Source organism: Podarcis vaucheri, assembly GCF_965113315.1.
Source record: "Podarcis vaucheri genome assembly, chromosome: 1".
Classification (NCBI taxonomy): domain Eukaryota; kingdom Metazoa; phylum Chordata; class Lepidosauria; order Squamata; family Lacertidae; genus Podarcis; species Podarcis vaucheri.
The window spans coordinates 58262180-58286347 of record NC_138759.1 but is presented as its reverse complement, the minus strand read 5'-3'; the positions used below and the strand labels follow the sequence as shown (position 1 = coordinate 58286347).

At 44.0% G+C, this 24168-nt stretch overlaps 1 protein-coding gene across 1 annotated transcript; it reads right to left on the bottom strand.

The window, feature by feature from the left end:
• Positions 1 to 13739: 13739 nt before the first annotated feature.
• Positions 13740 to 24126, bottom strand: COMMD9 (COMM domain containing 9). Its single transcript, XM_082226999.1, has 6 exons — positions 24022 to 24126; positions 22303 to 22428; positions 21671 to 21810; positions 20884 to 20918; positions 15706 to 15809; positions 13740 to 14678 (listed from the first exon to the last, which is right to left on the bottom strand). The coding sequence occupies exons 1-6, from the start codon at positions 24085 to 24087 to the stop codon at positions 14538 to 14540; spliced, it is 612 nt and encodes a 203-aa protein (XP_082083125.1). The 5' UTR covers positions 24088 to 24126; the 3' UTR covers positions 13740 to 14537.
• Between the last annotated feature and the right edge of the window lie 42 nt (positions 24127 to 24168).

The following is a 24168-nucleotide window of genomic DNA, read 5'->3' as shown; positions in this document are numbered from 1 at the left end:
ATATGAGAAAGCAGGCAGGGATTTCGCCCCCCCTTCTCATTCTCTTATAAAACTAGAACCTGTGGACATCCAATGAAGGTGAGTGTTGGAAGATTCAGAACGGGCAAAAGAAGTATCTTTATTCAGTGCGTAAATGATGTAATGATTGTTAGAATTCCTGTTCCATGATTGCAGTCATAGGACTGTTGTCTTTCACATGACGTGGTATGTTTTGACTCCACAGAGTGGGAAGTGACAGAGGCAGGATGTTTGTGTTACTGTGTTCCGTGAAGTGGGACTATTGTCCTTTGTTCTTCTTTCTCTTTGCTGTCTGTTGCTAGAGAGAGAGGGAGCCATGTTGCAGTGCTCTGTGTACTTTATATGTAAATAAAGTAGATTAGCCAAAATGCTGAGTTGCTGAGGTCTGTCCCGTGAATTGCGCAGACTCTGCGGATCCCTAAGTGTGCTGGTGTCTGTTGGCATCGGTTGCTGTGATGTTTGGGCTGAAGAAAGCTTATGTAGCTCCCGAATGAAAGACCAGGAGGGAGAGAACATGCCAGTCGGGCATATGTCTCTGGCAGGGTCCTACTCAAGTGTAGGACGAGCTCCTGACAGCGATGGCTAGCAACTAGGATAGCTTTAAAAGAGGCTTAGACTACTTCATGGATGTGAAGGCTATCAGTGGCTACCAGCTACAAGGGCTATGTTCTGTCTCCACAGCTGTGGGTCATATGCTCCTGAATCCCAGTTGCTGGAAATCGCAGGAGGGGAGAGTGCTGTTGCATTCAGGTCCCGCATTCAGGCTTCCCACAGACTTCCAGCTCACCACTTTGAGAACAGGATGCAGGACTAGATGGGACAGTGGCCTGACCCAACAGGCTCTTCTTATGTTCTTAAGTAAGAGAAACATTGGGTGTCACAGTTTTGCCCCTTGTATGTATATGTGTATGGAATGGTACTTGAGCTTAAGAAGCTGTGATGGCCTGGGAAACCGATTCAGAGGCTGAACCGGAGGAATCCCAGCCTGCACAGGCGTCCCCACCTCCAGGGCCGGCTGAACTGGGGCAGGGCCTTGATTCTGAAGCGCCTGCACCTGTGCCGAATCCTCAGGAGCAGGCACCAGGTGAATCCACTCTGGCTCCGGAGGTGGTTGAGGACTCAGTGCCTACAGGTGAGTTTCCCCCTGGGCCCAGTAACCCTTCAGCCTCTCCTGGACTGCAGAGGCTCAGGGCAGAGAGGCGAAGGGAATTGGTTTCTCCCAGGAGGAGTGCTCGCCTTAAGGCCAGGAGAGGCGGGTCTCCTGGGGGCCGGGACCGCCCCTGGCCTCAGAGAAGATAAAGGCCAGTCAGCCTGGTCCCAGGTTGCGGGAGCAACGTCGTTGATGAGCTGTTTTGGCCAGCATCCAGTCCTGTTTCCCCCAGTGTTCCTGTCCCCGCCCGGCTTCCTGCTTTGGACCTCACCTCGCTCCTTGTGAACTGTTTCCAGCCCAGTGACCCAGGACCGGACTTTGACTACGCCAACCGTAACCTTCCCTCCGGGACCAGCACAGAAGCACTGGTATAAAACCATAGAGTTGTAAGGGACCCCAAGGATCATCTAGTCCAACCCCCTGCGATGCAGGAATATGCAGCTGCCCCATACGGGGATCAAACTTGCAACCTTGGTGTTAGCAGCACCACACTCTAACCAACTGAGCTACAGCATGTGTATCATCCCAGGCCCCTAATATCGGAAGTGCTCACGCGGACTGACCTTCGCCCCTATCGCAGCTGATACAGTAATTGGGAAGCAAGGAAGAAAAATGCACCAGTGGGGCAGCCTCTCTTCTAAGTAGCAGTTGGCACATGTAACAGGATCCTCTAATCATTCACTACAGAAGGTTTTTACATCTGACACCATTGTCTTTTTCCCAGCTACAGGCGACTAATTTGTCAAGGCTGTACGCGGCTTTCAGAAAAAAATATGCTTAAACTAGTACAAAGCATAACTTGCCCTATTTCCCCTGTGAGGCATGCAAGGAGTAATATTGCATCCATTAGATAAAAAGGGAAATTGAGGACTCCTTCCAAGGATCACACAACCAGGAGTGATGTTAGGAGTCTGAGTCACAGTTCAGTGGGAGGAAACAGAGGGTAATATCTGTGGTCACTCCATTGTCCTTTGCCTCCCTCCAGCACCCCTGTGTTTATCACAGAGGGGCATTTATCTGCATGCTCAGTTAAGATACAGCTTGCGATTTGGATTTTTCCTCCAAGCTGCCTTGCCCAAGAACTGTGACTGATCGGATTTCCTTACCTGAAAGTCAAATTGTCTTTCAGGCACTGGTAAACTTTGTGGCTTCTTAGATGATTTCAGCAGAGAGGCGTAATGAGCTTATAAAATTGTTTCCTGCACTCGCCAGTCAGATACAGCCGGGTTCGTTTTCTCCATAGTAAAAATTCATTAATTAAGGTGTCCTTTTGGTACTGATGAAATAATAAAGCAGCAACGCCTTACAAGCAAAGTTCAGCCATCCCTGTAGACAAGCATGGAAACCAAGAGCATGTTATGTGATTCGTTTTTGCCTTGTGTTTCCAATTCATTTTCCCCACCCAGTTTCAGTCTTTTGGATGGGACTCCCCACAGTTCAAATGACAGGGAAAAGGAAGATCAATGGGCTAAAAATGGTAGGGAGAAATGCTGTTCTTTCCATACTTCCCAGTCTCTTCTGTAGCCTGAAAATAGGGATAAGCCTGATAAACAGGGGTACTTTGGGGCTAAAATCCAGAGGCAACTGTATACAGTGGTACCTTGGTTTAAAAACAGCTTAGTTTATGAACAACTTGGATTAAGAACGCTGCAAACCCGGATGTAAGTGTTTTGGCTTGTGAACTTTGCCTTGGAATAAGAACATGCTTTGCTTCCTGTTGAGTGTGTTCCCTTTGTAAATTGAGTCCCCCGCTGCTATGGGAAAGCACGCCTTGGTTTAAGAACGCTTTGGTTTAAGAATGGACTTCCGGAACAGATTAAGTACATAAACCAAGGTACCACTGTACATTGTTCCATCTAATACATGTGAACTGTATTAGGCTACTATTCTAAACACACTTACTGGAGATCAAGGCTACTGAAATTGGAGGGACTTCTTGCTGAGCGTACAGGTATAGGGTTGCAGTGTTGTGAAGGATAACATTTGCCTCACCATTCCTAAGAAGACGTGAGTGGCAACATTTTCAGTACTTCCTGTCCATTGATTCTTAAATTATTTTGTGCTGGAAAAGTCAGTGTGGGTTAACTTACATCTTCCTGACAGTCTTCACACTTGATCATTATTTTTCTCACCACTCGTGTGGCAAACAAACCCTGAAAGTTCAGTTACTGGCTGAAACTCAGTGGTAGAGCACATGGGGTGGTATCCAAGTAACATGTTCCATTAGTGCAAGACTTTGCAGCCCTCTCCTCTCCCCACACCTCCCCCAAATCTGCTCCAGAGAGTTGTGAAAACCTCTGGAACAGATATAGAGGGTGCACAAGGTGGGGATGAAGCGACAAGTGGAAATCGCTCTGCTGATGGGACTGTGACTTGGAATAAAACCCATGTTTTGCATGGAGAAGGTCCCCGCTTCCGTCCCACGCATGTCTTGGTAGGAAGGCTGCTGCCAGTCATTAAAAAGCAGTGGGCTGGGGCTGATGGGAGTGGTAGTCCAAAACACAAAGAGTACACCAGGATGCAGAAAGATGGTGTACACTGAGCTAGACAGACTAAGGGCAGCTTCCAATATCCCCAAGTTCCCTAAGCGAAAAGTGCCTTGCTGCTTCAGCATCTCTGCTATTCCCTCATATCACCAGTTGATAGCCTTGTTTTCTGAAACAAGGGAAGCAATTTGTGTGGAATTATGCACTCCCTAATAATCCTCCCATGCCCTTCCTAAGTATAGCTAAGCTTGGTTATGAGCAACAAATGAAAGCCTTTCCTCCTTTGGGAATCTGGCATCCTCTTCCATTAGATTCAACCCAATCTGGCATGCTGACCCATTGTGAGAAACAAGGTCATGGGAAAACCCACGAGTGAAAACCTGTGTCGATGAATGCTCATATTACTGCTGTTCTACATGGGAACACTTTCAGTGTTTGATGTTTGCCATCTGTGCCCAGTAAAAAAACAAAAAAACACAAACCTATCCTAAGAAACAGATGGCTGTGCACATCCCAGCCCTCCCTCTCTCCAACTGCTCTGAATGAAGAGATATGTGTTGATTTAAAATGCATTCATCAATTTTAACATCTTTAGCTCTGTGGACTTCAGCATGAGGTGATCTATTATTGATCTGTTACTGCGTCTGTTTGAATGAAGCACGCGTTCTCCCAGGTGATGTCCTAGCAAAAAAATTTAATGCTTGCCAGCGCAAACTGGGAGACACTGGCCTGCGAGAGCTCCAGTTGGAGAACAGCCTTTACCAAAGGTGTCAGGGGCTTAGAAGACACTCAAACTCAGGACGAAAGGGAGAAACCTGCTAAGAGGAAGGCATGTTTGGCAAACCCTCACCGTGATCAACTCCCACCCAGAAACCTATGTCCCCACCGTGGAAGGACGTGTGGATCCAGAACTGGCCTCCATAGCCACTTATGGACTCACTGTTAAGACTGTGTTCATGGAAGACAATCTTACTCAGCTACGAATGATCGCCACAGAAGATACTGAAACAGCAGAGTTTAACAGTGACCATTGTGCTAATGCCTCCAGGCACAACCAGTATCCCCACCACTACCATCAAGCAGAAGAAACACCCAGGCACGTGGTTCAAATGTGTTAGTTAGCACAATGATGCTATTGCACAAGGAAGCTTATCCTGCAGTAACTGTCCCCACCCCCATTTTGTTGAAGTTGCCCCAATCCAAGAAGTCTAGGGTAGGGTAAAAATAAATAAATTGAAACTACTACATAAAAGCTCTAATTGAAGTTGCATAAGAAAGGATAAACAAAAGATCATTGCTAATGCCTTCAGCATAATGGCCAGGAGAATGTGATTCTCAACACAGATTGTTGCTGCTAATATTTAATGCACCATCTATGTACATGTTGTTTTATGGAGTAAACAAGTTAAATCCCATCAAATTCAACTTTGGCGTGTGGCGCTCATCTCCGCTTTCACACTAAGGGAGCCGGCGTTTGTCCACAGGCAGTTTTCCAGGTCATGTGGCCAGCATGACTAAATCACTTCTGGAGCAATGGGACACCATGATGAGTGCCAGAGTGTGCAGAAACACAGTTCACCTTCCCGCCTCAGTGGTACCTATTTATCTACTTGCGCTGGCATGCTTTCGAACTGCTAGATTGGCAGGAGCTGGGACAGAGCAATGGGAGCTCACCCCGTTGCGGGGATTCTAACTGCCTACCTTCCAATTGGGAAGCCCCAATGGCTCAGTAGTTTAGACCACAGTGCCACCCGCTCCATTAAGTGAAGAGTTTGCAACCTAAATTTCAACAGTGGCAGTATAATCCCATGAAGGTCTACTCAGATGCAAGCCATGCTAAGTGCAACAGGATTTACTCCTAAGAAAGTGTGCATATGATTATAACGTGCAGGAAGAAAAGAATGGAGAGAAAATGGATGAACTAAGGACAAATGAACACATGTCATTAGTAGGACTAGCTCTCAATAGTTCTAGTCAAATAATTGTATGAGGGTTAATCAAATCAGCATAGATGTGCATATGAGTCTCTCTCTGACACATATATCAGTAAGTACCTGATCAGTAGTGTTCCTTTCTGTAAAAAAGAAGTAGAAAGTGCCCCTCAAAGATGCCCCTATGCAATTTGTATAGCTGTAAGTCAAGAGTAGCCAATTTGTATAGCTGTAAGTCAAGTTTGCTTTCCAGATGGGGTGAGACTAGAATTCACATCACCTCTGACTGTTGGACATACTGGCTGGGAATTTATTTATTTTATAAAATTTATACACTGCTTGATTGTAAAAAACTTCAAAACGACTTACAAAAGATAAAACCAAGAAAAAATTCCAGCTATACTTTAAAACATACAAAATTTAAAATACAGTGGTGCCTCGCAAGACGAAATTAATTCGTTCCGCAAGTTTTTTCTTCTTGCGAGTTTTTCGTCTTGCGATGCACGGTTTCCCATAGGAATGCATTGAAAATCAATTAATGCGTTCCTAGGGAAACCGACTTCAGACCAGGTCCGGGGACAGTCTGTCCCCCGACCTCTTCTGAAGGCTGGGGGGGGGGGACAAGGGCTTTTCTTCCCACTGTCAAGGGCTTTTCTTCTCCGCTGTCCGGGGCGATTTAAAAGCCCCTGGGAAGGCAAGCAGGGGGGACAAAGACTTTTGCCCCCCGCCAGCCTTCAGAAGAGGTCCTGGACCTCTTCTGAAGGCTGGCGGGGGGCGAAAGTCTTTGTCCCCCCCGCCTGCCTTCAAAAGCTGTACGGCCAAGGCTTCGCGGACCTCTCCGCGAGCAGCGGCAGCGCTGCCGCTGTTTGCGGAGAGTTGTCGGCATGCCGAAGCCTGCGCGCGCTGAGATCAGCGCGCCCAGGCTTCGCGGACCTCTCCGCGAGCAGCGGCAGCGCTGCCGCTGTTTGCGGAGAGTTGCCGGCATGCCGAAGCCTGCGCGCGCTGAGATCAGCGCGCCCAGGCTTCGCGGACCTCTCCTGCCTTCAAAAGCCGTCCGGGATAGCGGGAAGCTATCCCGGACTGCTTTTAAAATGCTGGCGGTGGGGAGCAAAGCCTTTCGGCCCCCGCCAGCCTTCCTGGACCTCTTCTGAAGGCTGGAGGGGGGGGGGAAGGCTTTGCTCCCCACCGCTAGCATTTAAAAGAGGTCCCCGGAGATTTCCCTATGGGCTTTCGTCTTGCGAAGCAAGCCCATAGGGAAATTCGTTTTGCGAAGCGCCTCCAAAACGGAAAGCCCTTTCGTCTAGCGGGTTTTCCGTCTTGCAAGGCGTTCATCTTGCGGGGTACCACTGTACAGTGATACCTCGGGTTTACGAACTTAATCCGTTCCAGAAGTCCATTCTTAAACTGAAACTGTTCTTAAACCGAGGCATGCTTTCCCCAATGAGGCCTCCCGCCGCCAGTGTCCTTCTACCGTTAGGATTCCACTCTTAGACCGAGGAAAAGTTCGCAAACTAGGACGCTACTTCCGGTTTTGCAGAGTTTTTAAACCGAATAGTTTGTAAACAGGGTTGTTCTTAAACTGAGGTGCCATTGTACTAAAACAGATTAAAATTACCCCAACTTTCTAAGCATCTTGTCTAACCAAGAATGTTTTTAGCCGGTGCTTGATCTCAATAGGCAGGGAGTTCCAATGTTTGAGACGCTGCCACGCTAAACGATCAAGTTTTAACAAATGATGAGAGATCGAACCTTACAACATACGGAGGGAACCACAATGGCTACTTGCGCCATAGATAATTGAATTTAAAATAATGAACCCTGTATCATCATCATTATTTTCTCTTTTTAAAAAATCTGCTGCTAGGGTGGCACCTTTTGAATTGCTAAAAAGGTGTTTAATCATTTAATCATAGGGTCCGGAAGTGATTGGCATATCAGGCCAGGAGTTGGGAGACCCAGTTTCAAATCTGTACACAGAATGGTTGACCTTAGGCCTGTCTCTAACCTTCAGCCTAATCAACCTTCCTGCTGGATGCTGCTTTTGAACACTTTCCCATTTTGTTAAAAACCTCACTTGAGGGCTCTGGTTCTTCTTCTTTTTTAATTATGCAGTTTGTTTCCTGAATCTTATTTGCATAGCTGAGTTATCACCCTTAAATTACAAGAAGAACCAGTGGCAGATTCTACTTAACAACCCCTAATGGATGCCATTATAATTCTGTTGCTAGTTGTTGGCACTGAACTTCCACTGTCTCATCAGCATAAAGGGACACTGTCAGCCTGAAAAACAAATTGCATAGAAAATGAACTTGCCACTGCTGCTATTACAAGCCTTCCCTGAAAGAGATGATGAGGGAGAAGAGGATAAAGATTTCTCTTCTTCCAAGGAAGGAAGCAAAAATAAACTAGAAAAGCTATGCAGGGTGGCAGCTGCATTAAAGAGAGAAATGAAAGAAGGGGTGAGTTTTTCCTCCTTTTAATGAAAAGATTGGGACAAATAAATCTTCCTTTATTTAAAGTGCTTTGAAGGGTGTCTTTCTGCATGGTTGAACACTGGGGTGGCAAACTGGAGGTGCTGGGGCCAGAAAGTTATTTATTTGTTTGTATTTTTATAGGACAGATTTCCAACCATACACTTTAGAGGCATAGTAAAGCAAAGCGAAAGACGATTGGCCATATGTGGTCACCATACCTCATCAATGGGTCTGAACTCACCAGAGTGGTGCATGCTCTAGTTAGCTCTCGCTAGGACTACTGCAATGCGCTCTACGTGGGGCTACCTTCGAAGGTGACCCGGAAACTACAATTAATCCAGAATGTGGCAGCAAGACTGGTGATTGGGAGTGGCCACTGAGACCATATAACAATGAAAGACCTACATTGGCTCCCAGTATGTTTCGGAGCATATTTCAAAGTATTGCTGCTGACTTTTAAAGCCCTAAATGGCCTCAGCCCAGTATACCTGAAGCAGCGTCTCCACCCCCAACGTTCAGCCAACCCAATGCTCACTGTTTCCTCCCTACAAGAAGTGAGGTTACAGGGAACCAGACTGGGCCTTCTCAGTAGTGGCGCCCGCCCTGTGGAACGCCCTCCCATCAGATGTCAAGGAAATAAACATTGTTAGAGATGGAAAATGATTTGTGCTCTTACTTCTGTATTTATGCTAGTTTCCGTTTTAAAACTATATATTATGTGCTCAATAATAAACTTTTTAAAATGGCTGTTGCTAAACAGGACAGCCCTCGCAGCGTCTGCATTGAGATGGGGCATAAATAGGAAGATGTGCACTTGATCTGTCTCCTTTTCCTTTCAAAAGGACATTGAAAGTGTGTGCTCCCACACCTACCGCAAACGCTTTCTGCATCTCAGGCGAAAGGCCTTTTTCTTAAGCAGCAAATAAGTTCTGTTTTCCTCCTTCTTTCACAATTCAAAAGATGGAGAGGCACCTGGTAGGGGAAGTGCTTTGCTGCAAAAGGGTTCCAGTTCAGTCCCAAAATCTTTAGGTAGGGCTGGGAAACACACTTGCCAAACTCCAGACAGCCATTGCCAGTGAGTGTTGACAATACAGGATTAGGAAGATGCTTGGCTTAGCTCTGTGTAGGGCAACTTCCTATATCCTCACTTCACCCTACAGACACACTGTCAGCTCTGCTGCTTCCATGAGATTATGCAGTTAAAATCAAGAGTCCAGGGGTGCCATCTTCTGGGGAAAACACGCAAGGCACAAAGGGGCTTTGCAAAACTGCTGTGGCCTCTTCCGTCCCCATCCTCCACTATCCAGTTCACCCATTCTCTCCTGGAAGATTTTGAGTAAGATACAGTTGAAGTACAGGATGAGATCAGAAGCATAGATCAGCCAAATCTGTGGGCCGATTCTGACACTGATCCATAACATTCAGAAACAAATTGCCCATTTGTAAATGGGAACACTGGACATTTTCACAGAAGTACTATCTTACTTGATGGCTCGGCAGAAGAATATGAGAAATGCCTCCTTCCAAACATATTTCATTGGGGGACAAGATCAGGCAACAGGAAAGTACCCTCTAAGAGGGCATTGAGGTCATTGGGTGGTTTGAACTCATCCTGACTTTGGGCCAAAATTAGATGGGGCACAAGAGATCTGTGATTAAGACACGGGAAAAGGCCTTGTGGGTCTGGCCAAAGATGCATTTTGTCTAGCATCCTGCACAATGGCTAAATAAACAGCTGATTCTAGGTAAGTAAAAAATGGCACATGACGGGAATAGCTCTCCCATAGTTTTACTCCTCCAACAACTGATACCTTTTCATTTTCACCTTATGCTGCAAACATCAGTGGGAAGTGCAGGGGGAGGGCAGCTTCAAATGGGAAAACACCCTTCCCCACAACACCACAGCCCCAAGCCATTCCGACAGCTTCTCCTGTGGCAGCTGCTAGTCACATCTTAGAGCATGCAGGAAATCCTAACCATAGACTGCCCACATTAGCATCTAGTTGCACCTGTTGTCGTCGTTTCTTCATTTTGCATTTCGCTCCCCACTGAGACTCACCAAAGTCTCATTGACTGAACATTGGAGCAGTGAGGGGACCTTCGTAAGTGGGGAGATATGACACTGCCTTATACCAAATCAGACCATTGATCCATCTAGCTCAGTATTCTGTATGGTGATTGGGTTTCAGAGATCCTACTCAACGCTCCCTGCAACATTGGAGGGAGGTTCTTTTGCATGCAGAAGGAGGTATTCTACTACCTCACCATGACAGCTGGTGGCAGAGGCAGTGCAATCCGATCCATGTTCACTCAGACACAATCTGTGCTCAGTGGGCCTTACTCCCTTGTAACCACGTTTAGGACTGCTGCCTTAAATGTTTCATTCCTGTTCATTTCAATGGGAAACTTTTAAACAAATGCCTATAACAATTAAGCAAATTTCCTATAAAGGGACTTAAAAACATTGGCCTCTGAATTGCTGGATTTAAAAATACATAAATATCTGCTCAAGTTTGCTATATTTGCATTTCTTAAAAAGTAGTAATTGCTCCCAGGTCAGTCCATGTCATCACACCTGCACACCTGCCTGGATGACAGCTCTTGCACTCTCTGGCAGCTGCTGCCCAAACAGTCCTTTAAGAGCTTCTAAAGCTGATAATTTGAAGGCTGTAAGAAAAACACTTGAGCCAACACAGTGCTGCATGAACACAAGGCAGCACTACGAAACCAACACACACATCTTTTGAGGAGAAAAAAGTGGCATGTCAAGACAGCAGCAATGGACACTTCTTGTTGCAATTTACCTCAGGTCAGTAGCAAACGTAATGGCTGAGAGTGGGGAAAGAACGCTTTTCTTAAAAAGAAGAATGAAAAACAGCCTCAAACAGCAGCACTCATGAGCACAGGAGCATTCAAGAGAACTTTGCCTCCTCAAAAATGCCCCTCAGCCGCTTATTTCCTAAGAGGGAAAAAGCAGTGTTTGGGGTAGGGTTGGGGACAGAAAAAGAAACCAATCAAAGCAGAAATGATTATGTGCCACCTTTCTCTTCCCCCCGCCCCCTGCCAGCCAATACCTCCATGTAAGATGACAGCCTCTCAAGTCGCCATTTCATTAAAGTCCAAACTTCATCACACACATGCAGCTTGCTCCTCATAATATTATTGGCTGATGTGCATGCATGCATACGAAGATGGCTTAAGCACAGTGCAGTGCCATAAAAGTTTCATGCATGGAGCTTCCTTTTCCAAGTGCCAGCAACCTCTTAAAGAAATGAGTGGACGTCAGCCAACTGTTCTGCAGTGGGAGGACAAGGGGGCTCTATCAGTTCCATGACTATTTGCAAGCATGGCATCACTATGATCTCATTTGTGAGGTGCTGCACAGGAACACATCACAGAGCACTCTGAACACACTATGGAGTTCCCTTGAAAAGGAGTCTAGTCTGGAGCTTTGGCGGAAAACATTATTATCAATTTGTGATGGCGTGGAAGGTTCGCAGGCTATAAAGGACTTGCTCACAAATTCATTGACAGCTGCACAAATAATTATAGCTAGAAAGTGGAAGATGCAAGCAGAATACTAAATGGAAGAATTGTATAAAGAGGTGTGGGATATAGCTATTAATGATAAATTAACATGTGCCATTAAGGTAAGATGGGAAATACGCAGGAGAAATAATTTTGAGGAGATATGGAAGGCGTTTGCAGAATTTGTACTATTAAAATGGAAAGGGGTCAAACCATCACAAGAGGTGTTGAAATTTTGAGAGGTTGGATAGTTACAATGGAATGGTCTTGGTGGTAGGGTGCATACTTTTATTCTTATTATTATTACTTGTCTAAAAAGAACAAGTATTAATGGGGTCACTTTTTCCCATGCTTGCTTGCTTATTTATTTATTTATTGTTTTATTTTATTAAGATTATTATTGTAAAAGTAAATTAGAAAAAATCAAAAAGAACAAAAGAAAGAAAGGAGTCTACATAAATAGGAGTGCAGAGCCATCAAACAAAAGGAGGGATATCCATGGGGTATCAGCAGGGGAACAGAAGGCACTAAGAGGGACTGGGAAGAGCCAGAAGCCCCTTACAGATGCTCTCTTCTCCTTACTGGAACATTTGTTGGCAGGTCTTTGGCAGAAAACTATACCCTGGAGCAAACTGCCATGGGCATTTTGCAGAGCTCCCTTCCTGAGTGCATGTCTCTTGGGTTAGAGCTGGCACTGTACATATGAAGACTCCTGCTGCATCTGGCCCAAGGCCGACCTAGTCCACCATCCTGTTCTCAGTGGCCAACCATGTACAGTTCACAAACGGCACCCAAGTGCAACAACCCTCTCCCTACCTGTGGGACCCAGCAACTGTAGCCTTCCAAGGCATGTAACTTTTCTGATCTGCGCTTCCCAATTCTGCCTCTGCGACGCTGCCGCTGATTTACAGGAACAGAGGCTCTGATAAAGCACTTCGCAGCTCCTGCAGTTCGGCTTCCCCCATTTGTACGGCGGGCTTAATAGTTGTTGAATGGATGCCATATAAACACAACGTATTAGTGCGATTAACCGCCTCAAAAATTGCCATAGGATACAGATAGCATGGGAAGCGGAGAGAGAGAGAGCCCTGCTTGGGAAGGAGCCGAGCCTGCCAGCCTGACGGTGGGTATCTGCACTGTGGCTGCTGGAAAGCAGCGAGCCCATCGGCAGCTGAATTATTAAACCTTAATCAAGTTACATTGAGTGGGCGACAGCTATTCAATAACGCTCGAGCAATTCCAGCCACACAAGGCTTTGCAGAAAATAAATCAGCCAGCCATTTTATGTACAAAACTGTCCACAAAGAGGGAAGGAGGCAGGGAAAACTGTGTAATTAATAGCGTAGAATTAACATACTGAATGCCAAAAAATAAAAAATGTATGAATGTATTTCAGGTGAAGGAAACAAAACTTCATGTCTTTGTTTAAAGGAGTGGAGACAAGACACCTGCTTGCTTATAGGCCAAGGGTGCAGAAACTTTTTTTGGCACAAGCGCCACATTTCCTCATGAGGAACTTTCTGGGGGCCAAGCTCCAACAGTGGGTGGGGCCAGAGACAAAAGTGGGTGGCGCAATAGTTGTGGCTCTTCCTTTTAAATTATTGTTTATTTATTAAATTTATATACTGCCCTTCATCCAAAGATTTCAGGGCAGCTCACAAGATAAAAATACAGGATAAAGGCAGTAAGCTACATTCCAGCCATTCAAAAGCCAGTTGTCTACATGCATGTGCAGATGCGTGTGCAACACGCACAGCCCTTTCCATTCTCTGTCACATCAAGCAAGAAAGATGAGAGGACACCATTGAGTTGGGCAAAAAGCAATCAGCAAAAGCTGCAATAGACTCCTCCCTCAGGAGGTGGTGGACTCTCCTTCCTTGGAGGTTTTTATGTTCTACAACTCTATGATTACCTAGTTCAATGCTGTTCATGTAGCAGTAAAGGGGTGGTTAAAGGGTCAGTTAAACACATCTTACAGAAGAAAGAAAAGGAGATCTAGGTATACCATGAACTTTAAAGATATAACCCATGGGTTGAAAGGGAAAGAAGAAATAAGAATAGGAAATCCACCACAGCACATTTCAAAGTACCAAAGGATAGCGTTTTCCTTTGGTACTTAATCACCAGAAGAAAAACAAGGAAAAGGCCCTGGTTGGTTGGTTTGTTTTATTTAAAGCAAACATAAATCCATCTAGCACAATCGTTGTATTTTAAATGAAACGCTTAATAATTCATAAATGTGTGCAGTGACTTTGTTGCTACAGGAACCAGTTGCCATTAGCAACCTTTCTCAGTACATCCAAGTCTATCACAGAGCCTCCTGTTAACGCCAATATGAAGCGACAAAACTTTCTCTCCTCCGTCATCAGATTGGTGCTACTTGCTACTGAATTCATTCCAGCAGTTTAAACTTGGAACTGAAAAGTTCACACACAAGGTATTTCTGCCGCGCAAGAGGACGCACTGCAGCCTGGACGTTGTTTCAAAAGCTGTGCCTCAGGGAGGAGGAAAAGACCAACATCCCACACTTCTCAGCAAACACCTTTCAAGAGTGCGCTGAGGCTGCAAGCCAGCCTATTAGCCATGTTCAGGCTTCTTAGTCCCCCATTTCAGAGGCAGAAGACACAGTCTGCTTCATCGGCTGCTCTTCGCTCCTGCTACAAGCTGAGTTATGAGCCTCTCTAGGAATATGTACAAGAGGAGGTCCTGATTGTCATTATGAGTTTATGTCAGGCATCGGAGCAAGAAAGTGTTGAAGTCTTTGCTTCTGAAGGGGAAAAAACATCATGCCATTTCATTGAAAAGTACAAAAATAACAATGATGTTTGGTTATGAGGAAGAAGAGAAACCCAAAGATTGGCTGTTGGTAAAATGTCACAGCCAGGTTGGCAAGACAGGAGAGTTATCTTCCACATGCGAAAAGCTGTTGGAATCCTCTAACCAGAAGGCTTTATTTATTTGCAACGGCAGAAAGCTGGTCCCGTATCCTTCCCAGGCCATCTAACATAGTGTCCAGTGTTTGCTTATTCAACTCTACTGTCAATGCTGAGGTTGTGAAGTCATTCCCACACAAGGCAGCATCTTCCTGAATCTGAAAAAGAAAAAAGATCCCAGAGCTTGAAATCACCATCAAAACCACCTTCTTGGTTTAATCCCAGCCCTCCTTCTCTTCTGGCAGATTAATATTTCTACTGACAGAGAATAGGGATATTTCACACAAAATGCCTTTTCCAATGTGCAGCTTCTACCAAACCCAGCCAGGAAGGATGGTTCGGTGGACAAGCCATAAATTCTAAAGCAGGGCTATCCAACAAGATGTCCTCTCCAATATTGTTGGACTACAACTCCCACCAGACCTGACCACTAGGCTCTGCTGGCAAGGACTAATGGGAGTTGGATTCCTACAGCATCTGCAGGACTTGGCTACATCTGCTTTATCTTCTTAACATTCTTGAATTACTGTTTATCTAGTCACCTTTCAAAAAAAAGGAGTCACAGAAGTCCTAACCAGAGACCAACCCGATGCTTTCCCTCTTCTGGGTTAGCTGACTCATCATACCTTCCAGCTATGTCTGAATGCAGCTTTGCTGCTCTTGCATAAAACAAGGTATGCACAAAAAGCTGGTACTTCTGCTTTGCAGTGGATGCAAAGTCCCCATCACCGAACAATCACCACTCCATCAATTAAGACTCTATCAAGACAGTGGGTTGGAGCAACACTAAGTAAGCTACACTTAGTATGGATCTAGCCCACTTAAGTGTGGATCCAACCTAGTTTATGGGATTTTCACCACTGAAATAAATGGGACTTTACACTTAAGTCTTGGTGATACAGTGTGACCTGGTAATAGCGTGAGTAAGCCATCGTACAAGTAGAGCTTCAGAAGCTGTGGGAAACTGTCTAGAGGCTAGGGGTGAAAAACAGTCACAGGCAATCATGTCTCATCACAGATGCTCACAATTTGCAACTGTCCTCTCATTGTGCTGTGGCTTTTCAGTGGTTTCACAAGCCCAGATAAGCTGTAAAGCTAAGATAATTTCTCAGCCTCTGGTACACTGCTGATAGGTGGAACTGTGTCGAGCATGGTGGGTCATGAATGGCTCTCAAGAAACAATACCTTCAGCTGCAGCAGGCAGGTAGGGACAGCCATTCTGCTGATACTGTCCGAGGAGGTCTTGATATCTACCCTCCAGTCCAGATCCACAAGCCGGGGCAGGGAAACTGGAATTAAAATGGAATGAATGAACACACAGACCTTTGAATTGTAATTATCAGGATACTGAACACATGGACCGCACTCCAAGGGGTCATTTCAGAGCTATTCAGGGGATATCTCTGTGAGCAAATTTAAAAAAAAAACAAAACCCTGGAAGGGTTCACATGCTAATGGTAAAACTGTAGCTTTTATATAAAACTTCATCCTCATGTAAGGTTGGGAAGAAGTGTGGCTCATCAGTAGAGCTTATGCCTGTCAAGGGGGACCAGAGTTCAGAGTCGGAACACCCCAGGCGGATATGGCTCAAAGGATCACAAGACCAAGTCAGACCATTGGTCTTGTCAAGCCCAGTTTTGTCAAGGCGGACTCATAGTGGGTCCCCAGAGTTTCAGGCAGGGAATCTTGAAGATGCTGGGGACCTTTTGCAAGCATAGCATGTGCTCTATCTCAAGAAGTGTTAAATTTTTGGAAAGTCAGATAATTATGATAAATAATGGTCTCAGGGGTGAAAAAAGTCTGTGCTCTGTCAGTCGGCTTTGGCCTCTTCCTAATCAGGTGGCAGGTGATGTGGGTGACCTCCACCCAAGACCTCGTTTCATGCCGGCATTTGGAGGATTTAAAATATGTTTCCAGCATTGTTTGCTGTGTATGTTCTGGCTCTGAAAAGAATATATTGGCTCTTGATCCTGCCAAGATAGACAAGCCATAAATAAGAATCAAGCTAGCTAAAAAGAGCCCCATTTCCCTTGAGAACGCTAAAGGTCAGAAAAGGCTTCTCTTCAAGAAGACAAGAAGGATCTGGCTCAGCCTGTTAAAATGACAACAGCAGCAGCAGCAACAACAGAGCATGAACTCTCCACTTTAGCCCCCAGAGCTGTGAAGAGAATTCGGACTAGGCAAGGTGTCCCCAAGATTGCCATGTGGTTGGCTGTATGTTGTTACTGGAAGAGGAAGGGAAGGAGCACCAGAAAAGATGAAGGAGGCCCCTGTTGCCTGCCACAGAGCAATGGGGTAATCATTCTCTGTTTCAGCAACGCTTAAAAGTCATACGTAGATTTCTTAACCACTAAGACTGTTTTTAGATATTTTAACATTGTTAAATAAAGTTTATTTAAATCTCATTTCCAGGTAATACTGAAGTGCATGTTTGAGAGCTCCAACACAACGTGATTAAGAAATCTAGTCCCAAGGTTATCCATGCAATGTAAATTTAGCACTGATTACATGTGCATACTCACTACTATTAGTCCTCTCTGATTCTATGAAAATACTCCCATTTTCTTGATCGAACCTTTTTATGGTCTGAAGTAATAGTTAACCATGCATCATGGATCTATAATGGCAAGTTGCCCCTTGATCCTTTGTTTTGCTGTATTGTAAAATATTCTGATGACTCAATGATTTTTTTTTTAAAAAAATGACATACATTTCAAGCCCATTTTCATATCTGTAAAAGCCAGAAATTTTGTTGTTGTTTTTAATTTTAAAAAATCAGTTTGCAGGGTGCCAAATTCTGCATGCTTAACCTTAATTCTGCACTTGAATAGAACAGAATTAAAAGAATGTCGGCGAACATTTGAAAAATTGACGGAGGGAGCACAATTATGACAGTGATCTCATTTTTTAAAAAAGAGTCTTCACAACTATTTACTAAGTCCCACTGCATTCAGCAGGGTTTACTCCCAAATAAGTATATACAGGATTTTGCCTCAGTCCTCCATCCAATCTGGCCGAACTGACTAGGAGTTACCTTCGTGCATTTTTTAAACATCTCTTTCCATCATCCCCCTTCGCTCTGACAAGCTTCCAGTTTGAGAGGCACTGTGGGTAGGCACTCAGCAGCCACAAATAAATCAGGTTCTGAAAACCAACCAATGGAAAGAACATGACTGCAATTCTGGTGCCTGCTAACAAAAGGATGCCTTTATACTGCATGGGATATCAGTCCCTGGGTGCCCCAGAGACACTTCTACTTGACTGATGACTCCCAGAGCAAAACCTTGACCTTATTTCTAACAGAGCTGCAGAAAGCAGCAATCGTGCAAATGTTTAGGAAGCACGAAATCCCAAATATTCTGCAGATTGCAATCCTAAACAAACTTATTAGGGAACCAACTCTCATTGAATTCAATGGGACTTGCTTCCAAACAAGCATACTTGGAATTGAAGCTTGCTCAATTTATCCAGCAAGTCATTTGAAAAGCTGCTTTTTAATTCAACGCCACAGCTGAAAACCAGCTAAGGATTTTTAACATGGCCTTTATTAAACAACCACCACCAAATCCTAATATCACTACATTTAGGGTTTCCATCTTTATTTTATTGTATTCACATTTCTTTTGCTGCTCAGTAACACTTTCTGAAATCTCTTGCTGAGAATGTCAGTTGGAACCAAAATGGGAAGAGAACAGAAAACTTCTGTTCCAGAGAACCATATAATTGTAGAGTTGGAAAGAGCTATGATTACATATTGCCAGCAAAAGTGGTAGCTGCTAATAGACTTAAGTTTCATAAATCTGTCTTAACTCCTTAAAAAGTCAAGCTGGGGCTCATTAACAAGGAGTATTGTGTATCTGTGATATAAAGAAGCATTTTCTCTTGTTTATTCAGAATCTCCTGTCCAATCAGTTTCATTGAATGACCCAAAGTTCCAGCAGCACAATACACAGAGAAGGAAAAAAAAACCTTTTCTATCTTTTTTCTCCATACAATGCATAAAGCAGTTCAGTGGTGGAACAACTGCTGTACATACAGAAGGTCTCTCATTCAACACCCATCATCTCCAGGTAGGTCTAGAAATGTCTCCTGTCTGAAACCCTGAAAAGCCACTGCCCATTAGTGTTGACAGTGCTGAGCTAAGTTGACCAATGGTCTTACTTGGTATAAGGCAGCTTTCTATGCTTCTCTTATCTATTGTGTGAGAACAGACTAAAATAAGTTTGTTCAGGTTCTCTGCACACCTTTTACTCCTTTCTCCAATGATGCGACAGCAAACCTAGCTGGTATCCTGTTGAATTTTTTTTTTTTTTATTGTTGGCTTTTTGTTTTTAGAAATACACTCTGCAAATTCTTCTTTTTTCTTCTTACCTTGCTGGCAAAACAAACATAAGTTGACAATGGATGTTCATTTTTGTTCTCTTTATTTGGATAAGACTCCTATTGTCCAAATATTTCTCCATCCTATCTTTTAAAAAACTCTTTAGACTACCATGAACCTTGAAGGCATTATATAAACAACAATAATAGATTCCTTGAACAAAAACGCATCACCTACAATAGTCCACTTCTCTCTCTCTCTCTCTCTGTCTCTGTCGTCTCGTGCAAAAAAGAAAAAAGAAAAAAAAAGAGCCAACACAGCTCTAGGACAAGGTGGGAGAGGAATTTATCTAAAACGGTGTTTGAAAAGAAGTCAACCTTGTATTGGCATAAGCTACCATTTGTTTTCCCCCTGCCAGAATGAGATACCAGTCCTCTCGTCCAACATCACAAAGACACCATATGTGCGAGCTGGAAGAGCCAGAGGCAACATAGAGAGGATGCTCAAAAATTAATTCCTTCCACAGCCAAAGGATAAACTTTGTACTGGATAATTGCTAACAAGGCTGCTACATTATATGGTGAACCAAGACCAAGATTCCCACGCCCTACTAATAACTCTGCTGGTAAGTAAGCACTTAACTGAACAAACAAATAAGCAATCACATTTTGCTTTCCTGTTTACTCTTTCTTCCACTTCCTCTGTTTCCTCTGTTGATTTTTAAATTGTAAGCTTCATGGGACAGGGGCCAATCCTCTCATAACATGCACACTGATGGCACAGTTTAGTTGCTGAGGTTTCATTCCACACCTTTTACTAATGAATAGCATGTAGATCCTTGTAACTCGTTCATACAGCACAAACTTTCCACATAGAATGTTGCTGGTCAAAAGTTAGATAAGTAGCAGAACTAAAAAATATGGTTTCATACAAAGAACATACGAGGAAAGGAGCTGCCACTACTGACACTATGTAAGTGTGGTGATGATGGTTATATTATTATTATTATTACCCTTCATCCAAAGATCACAGGGCAGTTCACAACATGAAAACATAATACAAAACAAAACAAAAACAAACCAATAATCCCCCTATGGCAAACACATTTAAATGTCCACAGAATGCTTAATCAGCCAAAGGCCTGGTTATAGAAAAAAAGTTTTGCCCAGCACCTAAAGATACGTAATGAGGGTGCCAGGTGAGTCTCCCTAGGGAGAGCATTACACAAATGGGGAGCCACCAAAGAAAAGATCCATTCTCGTGTTGCCACCCTCCGGATTTCTCGCAGAAAAGGCATATGAAGAAGGGCCTCAGATTATGACTCCAGGGTCTGGGTTGGTTCATTTGAGCGTGAATCATAGAATCATAGAGTTGGAAGAGACCACAAGGGCCATCGAGTCCAACCCCCTGCCAAGCAGGAAACACCATCAGAGCACTCCTGACATATGGTTGTCAAGCCTCTGCTTAAAGACCTCCAAAAAAGGAGACTCCACCACACTCCTTGGCAGCAAATTCGGGTAGTGATAAAGCGGGATATCAAATCCAAACTCTTCTTCTTCTGGTGGCCCAGCTGTGCCCCTATCTGGGATAGCCTAACTTCTCTTGTCTATGCTCTGGTAACCTGGTTCAGAACTCGGCAGCCAGGTTGCTCACTGGGGCAATACTCTTTGAGCATATTATACAGACCCTGGCCCAACTTCACTGGCTGCCAATTAGCTTCCAGGCCAAAAGTGCTAGTTTTGACCTCTAAAGCCTTAAGCAGCTTGGGACTGCAGTACCTCAAGGACCATCTCCCCCACCCAAGCTACATACCCGCTCCTTCCTAGGGAGTGTAACCCTATTAAGAGCAGGCAGCCTCCCATCCATCCAGTCTAGGGAGCTGCCCACTAACATTGCCTCAGTCTTATCTGGATTGAGCTTCAGTTTGGTGCCTCTCATCCAGTCCATTCCCAATGCAAGACAACCTAATAAATACCCCCCATAAATGTAAAGATAACCATTTCAGAAATGAAAACTGCTCCTCCACAAAGCCCATTACTTACTTTGACTGGCTTGTGCTTCATTTCTCCAGGAAGAGCTGAAAAGAGCAGAGAAAACGCAAATATGCACCATTTGTCTTTGAAACACAGAGTAGCAGCAGGGACTGAAGGTGGATTCAGGAAAGCTATTTTCGCCACATGAAGTACCATTTTGCAGCCATCAAGTCTGAAGGAGTCCAAAGCACAAGAGGTTTCAGCCCCACTAGTTTTAATAAACCAAAATTTTGACAAATTCCAATATGTAATGAACTCTATGGAGGGCATTTGATCTGATTCAGAGTGCAATCAGATCCATGTCTACTCAGAAGTAAGTCGTATAGAATTCTAATGGGGCGAACTCCCAGGTGCGTGGGGCTACAGCTCCAGCCTTATTCCACCATTCAGGGAGTGCAAAAGTCACTTCCCATTGAGAGGGACAGGTCATCGCTGCCTGCCTTTAATCCTAACACATGGTGACCATCTAATTGGGAATCTGGTGTTACCACACACCCAATGACCAGCTAGAAAGCAGGGACAACTGGATAATAGTGTGAAGCCTGACTAACCTACCAATCCACTGCCTTTGGGTTTTTTTTTTTTTTTGTCCAACAGCACAAACCTGATGGGAAGGGCTGCAGCTCAGTGTCACAGCACATCTTTTGCATGCCAAAAGTCCCAGGTGTGATCCCAGGTATATCCAGGCATGGCTGAGAAAGACTCCTCCCTGAAACCCTGTTTGCCCGTGGAGACAATGCTGAGCTATATGGACCAGTGGTCTAATTCTATGGAAAACAGCTTCAATGACACTTACACATTTTCCAGGATTATCTTGGTCAAGAGGTTTTTAAGATTCTGGTGAAATCCTTCTGGAAAGAGGGCGAGAATTTCTTCTGGTGATGTCAGGCCATGATAGACTGTGTGTCTTGTAAGATTGTGCAAAGATCGGATCAGCTGCAAGAGGAACCAGACAGATCTTTCAGCTACAATGTCAACAAAACGTGGCAATCTCTCTCTCTCGCTTTGAACCCAGCACCAACACACTATATCATATATATGCACTCTGCTGCCTGATTCCCATCAGTCCAGTTCACCATTTAGCCTCTGCCCTTTAATCCTGAACCCTGATCTCTCCTTGTCCCCTGAGCTAGAGGCTCTCTTCTTCCTGTTCTGAGCTCTTGCTGCTCAGTCTTTACACCTAACCAGCCCCTCCCTCCTCAGGATGATGATGATCATGATAATAATAATAGATTTATATCCCGCCGATCTGGCTGGGTTTCCCCAGCCACTCTGGGCGGCTACCAACAGAATATTATTATTAATAAAAAAGCGATAAAACATCAGGATCTGTCAAAAAAGCCAACTTGACTTAATAGTGCAACACATGTCTTTTCAGGGGGACTTACTCCCAGATAATCATGCACAGGGTTACAGCCTAAATCTTACCTGACTTGCTTCATTTGGCGTAACCGAGAGACTGGAACACGTGTTCTCGATCAGTTTGTCAGAACCACCTGCAGAGCTAGAAAAGCACTCCTGGCATAATTGTCGAACTACATCCTTTGATGAAGCCTGGCAAAGAGAAATGAACAGTGAGCTTTTTCAAAACATAGGATATGGTGCAGCTCAAATTTATCTTTGCACAAACTAAAGAAAACTAGATCTCATCAGCTGCCATTAACCATGTAAGCAGAACTGGATCCCATCTACAGAGGTAATAATACCTCTTAATATCATAATCTGAGGGTGGGGGTGGGGAAATAGGAAAGGCCATCAAATGTCATGTCCAGTCACGGTTATCTATTCTCATTTCTTTTTCAGGCATGGCTCACTGATAACTAGCAATTTAGCTGTGCAACCTTATTTTATAAGTATTTATAAACTGCGCTTTCATATATTCTGGAGGTGCAATGCAATGGGACTTAATGAACACAATTGTGAACACAGGATTGTGAATGTAAAAAGAGCCCTGCTGGATCAGGTCAAAGGCCTATTAAGTTCAGCATGCTGTTCCCACAGCGGCCAACCTTCAAGCAGGACCAGAGTGTAGAAGCACTGTCCTCACTTGTTACTCCAAGCAACTGGCATACATTGGCATACTGGCTCTGACAAAGGTGGCAGAATGTAGGACTATCAACAGCTACTAGCTATGATGGCTCTCTTCCATGAATTTCTGTAATCTTCTTTTAAAGCCGTCAAAGTTGATGGTTGTTACTGCATTTTGCGGGAGCCTGAAGGAAAATGTTAAATTTCCAACATTCAGTATCATTGGATAGCCCTAAACAATCCAAAGGATATCGCCATTTTTTGAAGGGGGGAGGGAGAAAGGGTATTTAACCTTACATGTCAGCATCAATGAAAAATCCCACACATGTAGTCTATAAAATGTGACACAATGTTTCTAGGCATGCATCCTGGTTGATTTTCAAACGGAAGAAGGAACCCATTGAAAAAACGATTCTGCTAACAAACAGGTTCTTTGAAGGAGGGGAGGAAATAACAGTGACTTCAGTAAACTTCAATCTGATCAGAGCTCCAATTCTGGCTCCACCATGACCTCATTTGAAGAGCTTTCTTTTCTTTTCTTTTTTATTTATAATTTTCAATTTTATACATTTCAAGAATTTTGTAATCATTTTAACGTTTTGAAACTTGACTTCCTTCCCCCTCTTTCTGCAGTTCCTTAAATTTATTTTTTACATGTTCTGCATATTCCAAATTAACTTACTCCTTTATTCATCTATACTCTTATAAAACTGCAGATTATTATCGTAATCCTGCCAATGTTCTTATCTGTTCAGTTTATTTGTAAATATTCAATAAATTCTTCTATAAAAAGTTTGTTATCTTGATTTCTCATTTTTGTATCCATTCTTCTTTCGCTGGGTCTTCTTCAATCATTTGAAGGGCTTTCGACAAATCCCTTTTTAGCCACCGTCCCTGTCCGACCTAACTGCCAGGGTTATAGTAAATATACATTAAAAAATGTGCAGCACTTTGGACGTTAGCAGTGCCATCGCGGTCGAATGATATAAATAATGTAACTGATTTTCAATATCACCCTTTCACCTCTACAACGTGCTTTATACATCATTAAAAATTATCACAACTGAGAGATCTTGCAGTAAACAACAACTGCCCGCAAATAAAGAAATATGCACCTACTTTCAGCAAGATCTGAAGCGCCGTGAAATCCTCCTCGCCCACTGCAGCCATACTTCCTTCTCTCATGTGACCTGATGCCACCCAACATCGGAAGAAGAGAGGGTGGTTGTAGTCACGTGGCAGCTTGTTTAGGCTGCTTTGCATTGT

What these genes read in the sequence shown, in the direction of transcription:
- COMMD9 (XM_082226999.1), bottom strand. Translation starts at nt 24,087, where the DNA reads ATGAGAGAAGGAAGTATGGCTGCAGTGGGCGAGGAGGATTTCACGGCG. An exon ending in CGCCAAATGAAGCAAGTCAG is followed by an intron (nt 21,811 to 22,302) that starts GTAAGATTTAGG and finishes TTCCTCTTGCAG; the next exon opens with CTGATCCGATCTTTGCACAA. An exon ending in TGAAGCACAAGCCAGTCAAA is followed by an intron (nt 15,810 to 20,883) that starts GTAAGTAATGGG and finishes TTTTAATTCCAG; the next exon opens with TTTCCCTGCCCCGGCTTGTG.